Here is a 17126-nt window from a genome sequence, read left to right as displayed (position 1 = left end):
GGATAAAATTAAGTTTAGACTCTAATTAATTCCGAACATAATCCTTTTTACTCACACTTGTTCAAAAACTGGTATTTAATCCTTTTAAAAGAATGAATATATTTTAACAGGTCAGAGACTTAATAGCAACTGAATAATTACTGAATAGCAACTGAATTTTAGATGTGATCAATAATTACAAGTTTAACCAATTCCATCCTAGACCCCCCCCCCCTTATATGACTAGGTATAGCCCTGGGCTATATGCACAAGTTTGCTGACTTTGTGATCTTGCAATTAACTTCTGTCCTTATTTCTCACCAACAGCAGATGACTAATGCCAACTTGAGAAGAAAAAAAAAATATTTAAGCAAGCAAACCAAATATCAAATATACGGCACAATTTCCAGTACCAGATCTTCAAACAAATTACGCCATTATAATTTGGCACTACGTGCCAAATTTATTTAGGCCCCCTCTGGATCAAAGAACATAAATCAAAATAACTTTTCTGTAACATGCTGTAAAGATGAGTTATGATACCTGCATGATCCCCAAGAGCTCAGCTAGAAAAGGCTTGGGCTATGTTCACAAGCATGATGAAGTTGTTTTGGAGAAAACATGAAATTAGTATAAACTCTGGAATAAACGTCCATGAGGGAACTGTTTGGTTGACCCTGTTGTATGCTTGCAAAACCTTGCCTTTCAAGGCCAAAGAAATAATAAAGTAATGGCCACTGTTTGGTAAACTTTTGGCAATAATAAAACAATGATGACTAAAATTCTTGGGACATAAACTACAACAGCCAATAGGAACCATATCCTGCAATGTCGTAAATATGGTACACCCTCCCAACCTAGAAACAGAGACTGGGCAGTCAGAAAAAGAATATCTGGCTAACATTCAAGAATGACCTGGCACCCTGGGATGGGTTTTGTCAACACTCACATAATTTGGATAGGGATTTGATAAGAATTGCAGAAGAGACCGCTGCTGACAGATTATATTGGACTGGACTAACTCAGTCATCAAGTCATCCATTGATGTTGGTCAGGATGAATCATTTTCTAGTTCCTACAAAAAGTAAAAGTCAGTCAGTAAACCCATTTTAAATAAAATAGCAAGAAAGAGGTTATTCAGTGTAAGAAATCCTGTCAAAACAAATAAAACCGAAGAACTATTCATGAATAAAAATTTGATGCAACGCTGTCATTTAATAGGCTATACTTTCCATGAGGAACCACTCTTCAAGCTCGCTCTGCAGCCTGCTGTTGAATATCTATGTAGAAGGCTGTTGAACATCCACTGTAACTTAAAAGATCCCACTTTTGACGCCATGCAATAGCTGCGTTCGTTTTCGTCGTTCTATGGAAATCAAATCCTCGGTTTTACAATTAAGCCGTTCGTTTTCGCCGTTCTATGAAATGTTTCGCTTATAAGCCGTTCTTTGAAATGCGGTACTTCGTTCTTAGTACCGTCGTTCTTAGAACGACGAACTGAGCCTCATACTCCGTTCAACAACTTTAGTTTTACTTTTGGGCGCCAAATTTTAAAATAAAAAAACATGACAGAAAACAAGTTTATTGATATTTAATTTTGTAGATTTTGTTGATGGGGTCTTTCATCTAAAAAATTGTAGCGATTTGTTTTTCGTAGATGCGCCACAGTTTTGAAATCTTCAGAAATTTCTGGAAGCCTTTTTGGGATATATTGCTTTCCAAACTTACAAAAATTCCATAGGGGTCACTTGGAAACATCAGGAGAGGACTTTCTGAATATTTTGGATCGCAACTAATGCTAACGAACTCCAACTAACCCCAGGTTTCAATACCCTTAGGAATATGTTCAGTTGTTTATACGTCTTGAGCTTAAATTTTAGAAAGGAAATTCGGCTGTTTAAGTGTTAGGCTAAGTGCCACAACTATGAGTATTGTCCATATTATGGAGTAAAAAATATTTTCTTAACATGGGTCCCTATGTAGAGTCCACTATCTAGGATTGCACCCCCATTTCAACTAATCTAATGTCTATGCCCATTCATAAGCATTCAAAAGCAAGAGAGCCCATTTGCACTCTATAGAACGGTGCAACAGTCACTTTGCTGTAGTAACTCTATTGCTTGTTTTACTACATTTAGAAGTATATTTTTCATTTTTGTTGTGCTGGTTCACTGAAATTTTGTCTGTGACTTTGAAATTTTATCTGGCTAAGGAAGGCTCTTATAAGCCGTTTTTTCAGTTAAAACGAAGTTCTTAGAACGGCGAAATAAAACGCAATTTAAGAGTAAAACCGAGAAAATCTTTTTAGTACTAAGAATGACGAACGGTGAAAACGAACGCAGCTAATGTTTGTATTAATTGGACTTAATGACCCAGGCTACGTACAAAATAAAGCAGCATATGAAAAAGCCACAAGCATGGTACAACCGTAAGCATAATGTAAGCTGAAGCAGGGTACAAAAGCGCAAGCATAGTAGGATGCTGCAAGCAGTGTATGCAGTCATGTTCAGGCTGGGAAAGCTTGTGACTGGTTCAACCAAAGACCACTTTAAGGCCAAGCAAACAGGATCATTATTATCAGTTCATCCAAAAGAAAAAACTAGTAACTATAGATTACTCCAGAGTTGCAATTTATCACTTAGGGTGTTAGCTTGTGGATTATTTTATGGAGAAGGGCACCTCAAAAAGCAATCTGTGCCCATGTTCTCAAACTTTATGGAAATTCAACTTCCTTTTCCATGTTCTTGTGTTGGAGTTGTGTCTTCTAGTAAATTAACTTGGTAATGATGAACAGTAAGATATTTAAACTCAGTTTGTAAACTTCAAACTATTACTGTAGCTAAATATGTATTAGAAAAACAAGTTAAGAAAACGAAAAAGTGAAAAAAAAAGTCTGATCACAGTCAGAAATTTTTCTAAAAGTATCCTACCTTGCTCGTTTTGAGACCCATTGTCTTTTCTTTCTCTTTTTTATCTGACAAAGCCCTAGCATTTTTTCTCTTTGAAGGGCTAACGAAGCCAAGACTAACCTAGACAAATCAGAAACACCTTGCTAGTCTAAATAAGCATTTACTACTTCACTGTAATGGTCTATCACTGTAAATTAAGCCCACAAACTTTGAAGCTGATCTAGGAAAAAATACATTTTTGGTCCACAATCTTGCAAAAAAAGAAGCTATTTTAAAGTGTCTATAATTCCTTCCCTGTGAAGGTCTTATCAAAAATAAAGTATTAACTTGAAAAGCTGGCTTTTCCATTTTCTCTAGTTCATTTGTATTTATTATTATTTTTTTTTAATACAGTTTTTTTTTTTTTTTTTTTTAGATAAAAGATGAATGGAGCAAAAGTCAGCTTTTTTTCAGGTACCGTTTTATTTTAGTATTTAGGTATAACCTACATGAAACGATTACTTATTCTTACCAAAAAGGTGGATTCATGGGGGGGGGGGGTCATCCATCTTAACAAGGGATATTTAAATTGTACAAAAATACATTTGGAAGAAAGGGGGTATAGATATAAAGAAATTAACCTGTACCTTGCCCCCCTCCCCCCCGGTTAGTCTAAACGAAAATTTTTTATGGGAAAGGGTCAACCTTTTCATGGAAAGGGCGCCATTGTCACTCGAGCGCACCGTTAGGTGGGGATGTCGATATCACGTTCGTCACACCAATTCGTTTTAGTGTGAATCTGCCTGGTACTTATGAATTAATGTTTTCAAAGTAAACTCGTTTCATCAATAAGAAAAAAAACGGGTGGGACGCATGTGTCCCTTTCTCTTTGGACGATAAAACTATACAAGTGCTGTATCAAGTATGACTCACGAAAATCTTGTTAATTTTTGTCACTTTTTCAACTTTTTGGCATCCCTACTTTCAATTAAAAAAAAAAATCAAGGTACTATCACTTAAATCTAATAACTCCCTATGCCCCCCCCCCCTCTGGATACCATCTTGATAGGATACCGTCTCTGCTTTAAAAAAAAAAAATTAACTTATTGGCATCCCTGCTTTCAAAAAAAAATTGAGGTATTATAATTCAAATATGATAGCTCCCTACCCCCCCCCCTCCCTCTGGATACCACCTTGATAGGATGCCGTCTCTGTTTTAAATTAAAAAAAAAAACTTTTCGGCATCCCTGCTTTCAATAAAAAGTTTCGAGATATTATCATTTAAATGTAATACCTCCTTATCCCCCCCCCCTCTGGATACCACCTTGATAGGATACTGTCTCAGATTTACATTAAAAAAATAATTTACTTAATAATTAACTAGGTCTATATGGTTCAAACAAACATGCAAAATAACGTTAAACAGCTTAGTGTTCCTTGAAAAAAAAAATTGAGGGTATGAGTAAAGGGGTACAAAGAGAACAACAAAAATTTAGAAATTATTCAGATATACCTCAAATTATTGGAAAACTGAGTCATAGATTCGCCGTGGCATTCAATAAGATAAAAATAATCTAATGAAAAGGGAGCACACACAAAAGCCAAATTAGGCCAGTAGTTTATGAGAAATTGCAAAATACCAAAGACAATGAAACAAGTCCCAGTGGAGGGCCCTGGGTCTATCAAAATATTTCAATGGTTTCCCAGGGAATTTGATATAATTTTCTTCCGTCTCCACTTTAAATGAAAAAAATAATTATCTTTTTGGCATCCCTGCTTTCAATAAAAAATGAGGTATTATCATTTTAAAATGATAGCCCCCTACCCCCTCCCCTATAGGCAATAGTTTACAATTTTTTTATTAATCATATTTTTGGGGTAACTTCTGTTTCAATCTTTAATTCCCAACATTGTACATAGCTTAGTCTATAGCTAAATTGTGTCTCAAAAGAAGGGCTTTTTTTGGGGGGGGGGGATAAATTGTTTTCTGAAAGAAGATTGTATTTTCTAATAAACATTAAGAAAATCTTATCTAAAGACAGCAATAGAGAACAAAATTCTGCAAACTTACAATTCATCTGTAGAAACAATCTGTCGGATACCAATTTCAAAATCCAACTGAAGGCTGAAGCTGTATAGTAGTGAATGCGTTCTATAATTCTATTCAACTTAAAAATAAAATTCTTGACTACGAATGATGTAAGAAATGAAAATTGGGAAACTGCATTCGAAATGATTTAAACTCATTTCATAAAGACGATACTTTTTTTGTCAGCATATGAAGAACTGTGTAGGCTATATTGCAATTCCATCTGTCTGGGTTTTATGCAAAGCAACAAAAGAGACGAAAATTAACGAACAAGAGAGTAATGAAGAATTATGGTATGCAAAGTAATATTTGGCAGGGAAAGTCACTGGTGATAAATCGCTAGGGGTGGCACCGTGATTGCGTGATTTTTGGGGATTCGGGGAACGAAATTTTTTTCGGGGTGACGCATAGATTTTCGAGGAAATACCCGAAAATTCGGGGATAGTGCAAGCCCTGCTTGATTTCTAATCAGGAAAATTGAAATACTAAACCACACGAGAAAGATAAGCTCCGACTTTGCGGTTGACGCAACAAAGAATTACCGCAAAATTAATTTAAAGTCAGCCGAACGCCGCCGCCTCTGTCGGCGGCGGCGTCGATAGTCTATAGAAACTACAAATACTACTAACAACTCACTACAGCACCAAGCCGCCTGAGGCCAACCGAGCTACGCGCGCTCCTCCTCCAACCCAATCTATTCAAAGCCTCCCTCTTTACGCCCCCCCAGGAAGTTCCCATTTCCTTATGACGTTCAACTTTCTTTATGACGTCCTCCCACCCCAGACGAGGACGACCTGCTTTCCGTTTAGCCTTAGATGGTTTGCCGAAAAGAAAAATCTTCTGCAATCTGTCATCCTTCATCCGCACCACGTGCCCTAGCCACCTCAACCTTTCTTTCATTATAGCCTCTGCAAAGGGCTGCCTCGACCCTTTCGGGGTACCTGAAGGACTGGGAACCTTGCGGTCAACTCTATTCCTACTTGAGGAGTGGTGCCCTTCGAGGAAATTATAGCCTAGTAAACGACACAGCATTCCCACAGCATTCGACACAGGGATTCTGACTAATGGATAATTCTTCTGGGCTTTTTTTTTTTTTTTTTTTTTTTTTTTTTTTTTTTTATATGTATATAGAAAGCGTGGTCATATAAATTTCGGAAGGGGGGCTCATTGGATCAGCCACTCTAGTGTTCTTTTTAAGAGTCAAAGTGATCAGAGGGCAGCTTTCTCCCTGAAAAAGACTATGTCAATATAAAACGAACAGAAATTAATTTAAAAAAACTTTTTCAACAAAATAAGTTTTTTAAAAGAAAGTAAATAACTCCAGTAAACCAAAATGAACAAAAATAGAATCAAATAATCTACCGAGAAAACAACTACCACAAATCAGTATGATAAATAAATGAAACCCAAAATAAACAGAAATTAATGTAAATAAGAGTCAAACTCGAAACGAGCAGAAATTAATATGAGTAGGGTTCTAAACCCCAAGCTTTTTAAAAAACAGAATATAATTTTTAATTTACTGAACGAAATTTTTTTAAATGTTTTCAGTTTTACAACTTTAAGAAATCAAAAATCAATTAAGATTTTAAGGAATAAATATCAGCATATGTATGCTAAACAGACAATGCAGATTTTTTTCAGTAAATTCATTTGATTTTTTTTCAGTAAAGTACAAATTATATTCTGATGCTGATGCTGACTTCTCGCTATTTATGCTTTTCCAAATATTTCTTTAAACCAGCTCCACAAAAAGAACTGACATAAATGTTAAATTTGGACTGTAATTAGTCGCATTTCACACCACACCACTGCTACTTGTAGGACATTTATCTCTGCATCAGCGTGCTTTACGAAATTTCTGCTGAGAATAGAATAAAGTGTATTTGAACAAAATATGTAAAATTTTCTCACATTTTAGAAATTTTGTGTGCACGTATAATCGGTACCAACCCATTCTCTTTTTCTCTTGTTACCAGTTTTATCATGCAGCACAAGGAGACCGAGTTTTGCTTGTGAAGGGAATTATTGATATAAAAACGATATTCAGTGTAACCCCCTGCGGAATTTTATATCACCCATACCCTAATTTACAGAAGGAGAACTTTTGTGTGATTTTATAGAATTTGTTTTTTTAACAAAGATACAAAGGGGAAGGTCATTTTCAAAATTTAGGAGTCAATCAATTTTCCCTTCCAATCCTTGGCTATATTTAATTAATTTAAGGTTTCTGCCGCAATAATACCAAGAATTGTTCTGATTGTCTGGATACTCTTTATCAAACAATGCCCAACGGCTAAGTTGATAATTCTAACTTTATTTTTCGAATACTTTCAAATTTAGATTACGGTCACTATTTAAATGTGGGGAATATTTTACAATATAATGTTTCACAGTCTGTGGTAATACTTTGACTTATCCTGTATATTTACTTAGACAGCGCTATTGCGCTGCCTATGATTTTTGTTTCAGCTTTGGCCCGCTGAAATCAATGCTGTTTATTAATATAAATCGGCGAACCTACAAACAAATCAATTTAATAAAAAAACCATAAATAATATTTCAATAAATCACTTATATTAAAAGTTTAGTACAACAAATTAAATCTCACAGAGTTAAAATCCATTCAAAATTACGATCAAATGAACAGCTTGATACCTGGGGCTATTAGAAAAGAGATTGGTTCAATTATGAAATTGAGCATCCTGTGCTGAGCGTGGGGAATGGGGGAAGTGGAGGGGGAATATGTACTGCAGAATTAGTGGTGAATCTGGTAGAAAAAAAAACAAGTGTACATAACATTCACCTTCGCCCACCCGAAAGCCTGTTTACGCTATACTACTGTCGTCTGCAACAGCTCATTGCTGACAATTTTTAAGGTCTAGTCCATATTCCATACTAATGAACAAAAAACTCAATTCCAAACTGACAATAATTTGAATGTTGGTAAAAATCTTTCAAATTCAAACAACCAAAAATTTACTTAAAGGTAAGTCTTGAACATTTCTGCAATGCAGCAGGTTGGACAAATTAGAACTATTTTCAGCTACCAGAGATGGTTTGAACCCGTGACAATTAGTAAAGGCAAGCACCAGAACTTATATTTATGATTGTTTAATGTGTGTTTATTGTTTATAATGTATTGCGTAACGTTTTTAAATTCATCAAATGACGTGTTTGTTGAATAGTTACTTTTCTTCAATGCCGCTTGAATAGCACCTACTTCAATAGCACCCCCTCTTGCCTCCCTCCCCATTAAAAATACTGTAGCTGCGCCCCTGCTGAGAATCCCCATGCCTTTTTAAGACCAGAACATAATTTGCACTTTACTGAAAAAAAAGACCGTGGATCGTCATTTTAATATATACTGATACTTGTTCCTTAAACGTTTAATAATTTTTCATTTATTAAAGTAAAAAAGGGAAAATATTTAAAATGTATTAAATATAAATATTTAAAATTAAATAATCAGGAAATTCTCACTGAAATAATAAGGAAATTCTTTGGCCTAATTTTTCAAGCATAAAAATCCTGCAATACTTGTTTCCCGAGATACAAGCCTGAAAAAAAAAACAGTTAAAGGATTGATGCATATTTTTAACAATCCTTTTGACCATGGATCACTTTGAATGAACTAACTGGGAAATTTTATTTATCTGAAACTCAATGGAGTTCATTTCAGTCTTCGGTTAGACGCTGCACAGTTTTTATTTCAGTCATGAGGATAAAGAAGAGTGTGTCTCTTTCATTAGTATATTTTGTTACTATATTACTATACTTTTATTTTATTTCTGATGGTATTTTCGCTCCACAGGACCTCCACAGAATCTTATAAACACCTCCACAGGAAGCTTATAAAAGAAAGACCATTGATATACCTTATCAATATAATAATAATAATCTGTATTTAAAAGCCAATTAAAGCCATATACAAAAAGACAAATACTAAAGAAAAATTACACTTCATTTGACATCCTTCCCATCAATACAAAATTTCCTACTGCCACAATATAACGGGGAGTCCTTGACCTCATTAACACATAAAGCAGCCTATCTTCCCCCTCCTGGATAATTAATCAATATTAATATTACCGCAATTAATTTACTTCTTTCATACTGATTCAGCTTACGATAATGTTCTGAAAAAGAAAATCAATTTGAAACAAGCAAACTAAGTTTATTATTGACATTTGAAAGTAAAATCTTGATATATTAATTTAGGTACTTGTCTAGAATCTGATAAACAGGCGGGAATTGTATTGCAAAGATACCCGGTATTTCATATGAGACAATGTATAAACAAAGGGTCTCTCACTCCGGGGACTGTATTTAAACTTTAGATTTTGGGGTTTAGGGGGAATAAAAGGTACCTAGGTTGGGTTAGGTTACGTTACGTATTTAATATATGCTATTCTTTACCCCCACCCTCCTAATGTGCAAAGATATAGCCTAAATTTGTTTCAAAACTAGTATATTTTCATCCTATTTTGTTTTATTTCATTAGCATCAACGAAACGTCACTTCTCACGTGTTTATCGGATTCTTGAGAAGTACCCAAGTTTTTAATACACTATTGAAGTTATTCTTAACTTTGTAGTGATTGTAAGGAGTAAATTTTGCTATTTTTTACCTTCATAACTCGAACAATGTTTAAATCGAACTATAACTCGACGAAAAATCGTGGTCCCGTTAATTTCGAGTTATCGAGAGTCGACTTTAGTATTTGATTGGCGGCTCTTACGTTTGCGAAGATCAAATTGATCCCCGCATTACACCATTAATTCTAACACATCGATAAGTTTCTTTTGGGAAATATCTGGGGGTTGAATTGTTTTCTTCATGTTTTGGAGTTCGTGGACCAACTGATAGGGAATCATCGCAATATTTTATTTTTATTGCTATTTACTTTTATTTTCAAGGAATGGTGATGAAGGTATAAGTAAATTGAAAATGTTGGATTCAATTTGCTTATTCTTACTGCCAACTGTGCCCTCTACCTTATTTTAATAAAGTAGAGGCCAAAATTTTTAAAATTACAAATGGATATAGCCGTTAGATTATTTATTTGAAATTTCTGCGCCCGGAGCAAGTGTCCCCTCTTCCCCCCCTAAAACCGCCACTGAGCAGTATTAGGAGTAGTAGTACAAACAATAGTAGCATTACTAGTATGTACATATCGCCTTTTGGTCAGTTGAACATCACCCTCGTCAATAGAATAGAATAGTATCTAAATAGAAGTAGTAGATGAAGTAGCAGGGGTAATAGTTCTAGCGGTAGTAGTATTAGTTGTCGCGTGCACGTATTGCCTTTTGGTCAATCTATTTTTCCCCTAAATATCCCCTGAAAGTTCCTACTTAATACCCTAAGCCATTACTAAGATACGGCCTTTTGACAACCTATATGCACATAGTTTGTTTTAATTTAGTTAAACTTTCCCCTGAATACTTTCTTAAATTTTCACCTTCAAACTCTTAGTCTTAGAGTACTATTATAATAGTAGTAGTAGTAGTAATAATAGCAGTAATGCCCCTCCTTTCCAATAACAGGGGTTCTTTGTAAAAAATGGACGATTTACATAACTTACAGCCCTTGCCTCAAGGGGTGTGAAGATGGAGATCCCCAGATATATAGCTATTGGCATGTGCGTACGGAAAGGACAGCAGCTGCCCCTCCTAGAACTTAAAACTTACACTAGATATTGTTGAAAAAGCTGGAAATAAACAGCTGGAATGACAGAATAAAAGAAGCAATTATCCATAAAGAATAAAGAGTAAAAAAAGAAGCAATTATCCATAATGTCTTGGAAAGATTTAGCTCTAATCCAAGAAGATTGACTAATGCTGAAGCTCATTGATGATTTTTAATTTTTGGTGATTACTTATTAATAAAGATTTCATAGGTATGATAGAACTTGCTGGAAATTTAAGGTTTTGTGAGCTGCCAAAATAACTTCAGCCCCCACTCTTCATCACAGAATCGGCTGCCCCCCCCCCCTAGAGAAGAAGCTAAGTACGCCCATGGCTATTGGACCTTTCAACTATGCTAAAGAAAAACTGGCTATCTTAAACCTTCGTTTGGTTGTGTTTGGGAAATAAAGGGACGGGGCAGGGAGACTGATTGCCCTCCGATCACTTTTGACTCTTAAAAAAGTCATTAGAACTTTTCATTCCCAATCAAATGAGCTCCTTCTGAAGTTTCTGCAACAACTCCTTCTATTTGAAATGCCTTGGTGAATAAAAAAGAAATATAAATAACACATTGTGCACTTTGCTCTTTACTACTTAGGCAGTGGTATTGTGTTGCTTATGTTATATATATATATATATATATATATATATATATATATATATATATATATATATATATATATATATATATATATATATATATATATATATATATATATATATATATATGTATATGATACATGTATATATATATGACATGTATATATGTGATACATGTATATATATATATATGTACATATATAAATATGTATATATATATATATGTACATACATAAATATGTACATATATAAATATGTACATATATAAATATGTACATATATAAATATGTACATATATAAATATGTACATATATATATATGTACATATATATATATATATATATATATATATATATATATATATATATATATATATATATATATATATATATATATATATATATATATATATATATATATATATATATATATATATATATATATATATATATATATATATATATATATATATATATATATATATATATATATGTATATATATGTATATATATATGTATATATATATATATATATATATATATATATATATATATATATATATATATATATATATATATATATATATATATATATATATATATATATATATATATATATATATATATATATATTGATAATTTAATGATATAAATGACTGCATTGCTGGAGACACAGAAAAACCGACCCTTTTATTCAAAAACAATAAAAGCATAACAACTATAATAGCTATTCTAAAGGTTTGTTATTACTACTTGCTTTTATTTAATTTTATTATATATAAAGAATCTAGTACTTCCTTTATAGAAATTGAAAAGATTATGCATGGTTTTGGAGATGTTCCAAACCCACTCCGAATGTCTGTCGAGCTTATGGAAAATCTGATAAAGAAAGAGCTGAACGAAATAATCAGAGAAGCAGAAACAGTTGCTGAGTTTCGAATGTCTTCAAAAATAGACATAGAAGAGATTGTATTCTTGCTAAGAAGAAATAAATTCAAATTGAGAAGAATATACAAATGCTTAGGTAATGCGATTTTATTCAATTATTTCCTCCCCCTAAATTTTTGTCTGACTCGTAAAAAAGTAAGAAAAATGTACGTAAAGAAAATTTCGTGAAGTGGTTCTCTTTAACCACAGATCCTCTTTAAATTGCGAATTGAGAATTTCACGCTTGGAGGTTTACTTACTGTATATGTTCATGTAGAGCTGTTGGTATGCAATTTATGCAACAGTTATAACGCTAAGGATCTGAGGACCAATACTCCAAGGAAGATATGTGCCAGTGACCCCATCACTTATTTTTTTCTAGATTAGTGATTCTATTGATATTGTTACGTTATTTATGTTGTGTTTCCCTTATTATTTCCTTGTGGATTATATTATTATGTTTTTCTTCTTTTTTTTACTCTGCATTTATTTTATATTGCGGGTTACAAATAAACTTACTTATTTATTTATAAGGTTGAAAATTGTTTTTTTTTTTTTGGTTTTCAGTTTTTTTCAGTTTTTTCGGTGCTTGGTGTATTCTCAAAGTACCAAGGGCACTAAATATGAAAAGTGATTCTTTAAATTGATTAAGTGGAGACTTTCACAAACATATTTGTCTTAGAAAATTGAGAAAAACCGGTACCTCAATCTTTAACGCATAAGATGTTCTATGCAGGTATGCAGTTTTTACGCTTAGCTGGCTACAAGTTTAAAAATAAAGAACTTGTGTGAAAAACCAGCAGAAAATGAGCCAAAAAATATTTCATGATGTAGCTCTACCAAGATTAGCTTTCCTGATTGTTGTAACAAAAGACAAACACTGCCGTTAACTGGTAGTGATCTGTCTATCAAAAGAAAATAAAAAAAAAATAAAATGTGACCGAATGATTTAAAATATGCAAGAATATAACCCTAACGTCTTGTTTCCAAATAAGAATTCAAAATAAACGTAAATATGATTGAACAGAAAAAAAATCCAGATTATGCATTAGTATGTTTATTATCAAAATTCTTCAAAGCTAAACACTTTTAATTATTAGTTAATTGACTTATTTGTAGAAAGATTAATTGGGCTATCCTTTTTTTTGTATTTATCTCTTTGTTTGACTATTAAAATAACAATAGAATCTGTTTTTCTTCCTATTCGGAAAACATCACTTTTCTTACTTTATTTTGAAATATTATTTGAAAAAAACTACGTTTTCTAAAGAGTTAAAGAGGCTGAGTTACAAGGTCGAACCTTAAAACGTACAGGGATTGGGAGGCACAGTTGGGGGGCTGCCGCCCCCAAACCCCCGCTTTCGCAGCCTTTAAATATAAAAAAATTTCTTTAAACTGAAAGTAAGGAGCGACATTAAAACTTAAAACGAACAGAAATTAGTCCGTATATGAAAGGGGCTGTGCCCTCCTCAACGCCTCGCTCTTTACGCTAAAGTTTGACTTTCTCACAACTCTTTTTTTTAAACAATAAAAACTTTAGCGTAAAGAGCGAGGCGTTGAGGAGGGCACAGCCCCTTTCATATACGGAATAATTTCTGTTCGTTTTAAGTTTTAATGTCGCTCCTTAATTTCAGTTTAAAGAATTTTTTTTATATTTAAAGGCTGCGAAAGCGGTGGTTTGGGGGCGGCAGCCCCCAACTGTGCCTCCTAATCCCTGTACGTTTTAAGGTTCGACCTTGTAACTCAGCCTCTTTAACTCTTTAGAAAACGTAGTTTTTTTCAAATAATTTCTGCACCTTTTTGTACAGTTTATTACTTATTATTGCTTGACTAACTGTTAGATGATTGTGTATTATTCTTTTCTTTCTCGACAGGGTGTTTTAAGGGTCGACCTTGTAACTCAGCCTCTTTAACTCTTTAGAAAAGGTTTTTTTTTTTCAAATAATTTAAAAAAGAAACTGAGTTTCTTTTTTAAAGTTTAAATTCAGTATATAAAAAATTTGCTCTGACGGTGAATCGAACCCGGGTTTTCCGCTTGACAGTCTGAAGTATCATTCGCTGGACTAATTAGACACAGTTGTAATTGTTTTTTAGTAAATGGAATCTTTTTTCGCAAAGCAAATTCCCACAAAACTTGATATTTGGTTTTTGGAAAACAGGGAAGGAGTGATCAGATTGAGCTGAAATTTCGAGGATAAGCTTCCAGGCCCCAGGAAAGCTTATCCTTTAAATTTCATCCCGATCAGACAACGTTAAAGTGGGGCTGTGGTGGTACAAATTAAAATGTGTTCTGTTATTAAAAAGAGGATTATAGTACTTGTGAAATAGGGTGATAATTTTTTCGGTATGAAAATATAAATATTCCCTAACAGGTAGAATTCTGCTTCGAATGAGTCCTCATTCACCCGGATCCGGTGCCAACTGTGGCCTGTAGGCGTGGCTAAGAAAAAAAAAAGAAATGAATTTTAAGTGGCTACATTTGGTTTTTTGAAAACAGGGAAGGAGTGATCGGATTGAACTGAAATTTCGAGGATAAGCTCCCGGGCCCTAGGATAGCTTAACCTCTAAATTTCAGCCCAATCGGACAACGTTAAAGGGGGGCTGTGGTGGGAGGGTCGAAACTTCCGGCCCAGTTTACCCCATGAAGATAAAGTCGGAGGAGGATGAAATTTTGCATGTTTCTTAGTTTGAGTTTGGGCTACAAAATGCAATTACCGCCGTCTCTCTGCGACCTCTAGGGCCTGAAATCGCTTAACATTGTGGTGGGTCGCCTCTTTATAGAGGCACAAGTGTGCCTCCTTGATTTATACTTACCCATGTTTTTTACATAACAAACGATGTATAACCTGATTGATTGTTGAAATACTTGACTATATCTGGGCTATACAATCGTTTTGTTTGGCGTCTCGTGTAAACGGGGAAAATTATTGTGTTTTTATGTTCACGATTAGATGTGACAATAAAAAAGAGAATTTACATATTGAGAAAGATGTTAATAGTTGTACAGTAACCAAAATAAAAATTGGGGTTTGTTTTTCAGGAATGAAAAATTGTGTTGATTGTTTTAGGAATGAATCTCGGTTTTCAGGAACCAGGAGGCTTAGAGTGTGTTTATTTTGATGTCCTTGTTACTTTAAGTATGGAAGGTGTTCTTAAGGGCACTTTGGAAGGGGCTTAGATAATTTCGGAGACCACACTGCCTTTCCATGACGTGCCCTTTCCATGGAAGGGGCTTAGTCAAACTAGAAAATTAAATATGCAATTTAATTGTCTTTTTTTGTAATTTCTTAGTCGAATCCATTTTTACGAAAAAATTAACAGCCAATAAAGTACTGTGGTGCCTAAAACATTAAAAAAAGTACGCGTGGATTTGTCCAAATTGGATTTTGTAACGGCTGTGTTTCTGTTTTTAAACCTTGTAAATATTATTAAAATCAATTAGGGGGACTGAAATCCGTTTATAAATGATGAACAATAATTATCAAAATGAGACATATTCTGTAGACTACACTGACTAGACATGATGGAAGACATGTTAAATACTTTGACATGACTAGACATGCTAGATGTCTGGTGGCTGTTTACCTGCTTGGGTGTTCCATTACTTCTTCTGTATTAACTAAAGTAAATCTATGATAACATTAGCCACACAATGATTTTGTGTTCATTTATTGCGATATTACCCTCACATTTGAAATCAACTATCCCGGGTATTACGTATTTGTACTTGCTACCGGACCAAACGCAGACGCCTCACTGGGTATATAGAAGATTCCGTATAATTGACTCCCATTTGTCGCGATCTTGTACCAGCTCTTCAGCAAATCGAAGATTATTTCAGATTATTTTTTTAAAACTAAACATATTTTTGTTTATTTTCTAAAAACTTATCTGATTATTTTTTATATTTAAGAAACCAATCAGATTTTTTTGTTTATGTTTTAGAAATCAATCAGCTTATATTTTAATTTTTTTAGAGAAACCAATCAGATTATTTGTTAATTTTTTAGGTACGAATAAGATTATTTATTTGTTATTTATTGTAATTGTTTGTTATTTGTTTGTTATTTTAATCGTAGGTACAAATACGATTATATGTTTATTATTTTAGAAACTAAGGCACTTGGCTCTAAAATTGAGAAAGATGCAAACTCAGAAGAAATCATCAGTCGGCAAAAGTCGAAGAATGAAAGGAGCCTCATCCATTTTATTAAAACACTAGAAGAGCTAGATACATTTGGCGATTTAGTTGATTTTTGCAAAGAAGAGGGTGAACCAGATTTAGCAAGAGTTGATAGACTTCTAAGACTGGAAAAGGTTTCCAGAGATTTGGATTCAACTAGATATGAAGCGTTTGCGAAGGTATGTTTTGCTCTCTCACTGTCATGACTGGCCTATTTATGAGAGTAAGGCTAGGTTCTAACCAGGCTTAGGAACTATTTGGAAGGCTTCTGAAGATATTTTTAGAAATAAGACTGAGGCTGATTGAAGATCTTCGGAAAAGTTGCAGCTGACAGGCGAAAATGATGGCTGGCATTAGTTCTAGGGTGTTTTGGAGTTGGAGAGGACAGTTCCTGCTGGTTTCCACTGAAATTAAATAAGCAGGATGTAACAAGAGTCAAATTTTGTTTTGGCAGCAAGATCTGACGTCACCCCGAAGAATAAATTATCTTTTGGCGGCCGAATATTGATTTCATTATTAATAATTTATTAATAATAGTTATTCATTAATAATAAATAATAGTTATTAATTTATTAATATTATTAAACATTATTAATAATAATGAATAATGTGCTTCTGTAGCTGACATAGTACTGAGGCCGGCATATTCCCCATCCCCCCGGAAAATCACCCCTGGAGAATTGTCCCCACATGTAAAATTGAACAGCCCACATATTGTGCCTATGTTTTGGAATACTGGAAGAATATTCCAAAATACTTACCTGTTTCTCTTTG

The 17126-nt window shown here is 33.7% G+C and overlaps 1 protein-coding gene across 3 annotated transcripts in view; it reads left to right on the top strand.

Annotated features, from left to right (window-relative positions):
• The window catches only part of LOC148944183 (transcription initiation protein SPT3 homolog), a 56556-nt gene that overhangs the window by 14238 nt on the left and 25192 nt on the right, over window positions 1-17126 (top strand). For 2 of the 3 annotated variants that reach the window (XM_089100179.1, XM_089100180.1), the window contains exons 2-4: window positions 3304-3341; window positions 12048-12266; window positions 16281-16531. In XM_089100179.1, the coding sequence (XP_088956305.1) occupies window positions 3311-3341; window positions 12048-12266; window positions 16281-16531 (501 nt within the window). In that variant the 5' untranslated portion in view covers window positions 3304-3310. Of the gene's footprint in view, window positions 1-3303; window positions 3342-8667; window positions 8691-12047; window positions 12267-16280; window positions 16532-17126 lie in introns of those variants that run through there. The other variant, XM_089100181.1, reaches the window with a different exon arrangement.

This window comes from Artemia sp. Qi Xiang Cuo, chromosome 14, assembly GCF_049724085.1.
Source record: "Artemia sp. Qi Xiang Cuo chromosome 14, ASM4972408v1, whole genome shotgun sequence".
Lineage (NCBI taxonomy): Eukaryota > Metazoa > Arthropoda > Branchiopoda > Anostraca > Artemiidae > Artemia > Artemia sp. Qi Xiang Cuo.
Note: the sequence above shows the minus strand (reverse complement) of the source record. Positions and strands in the feature narration are given on the sequence as shown.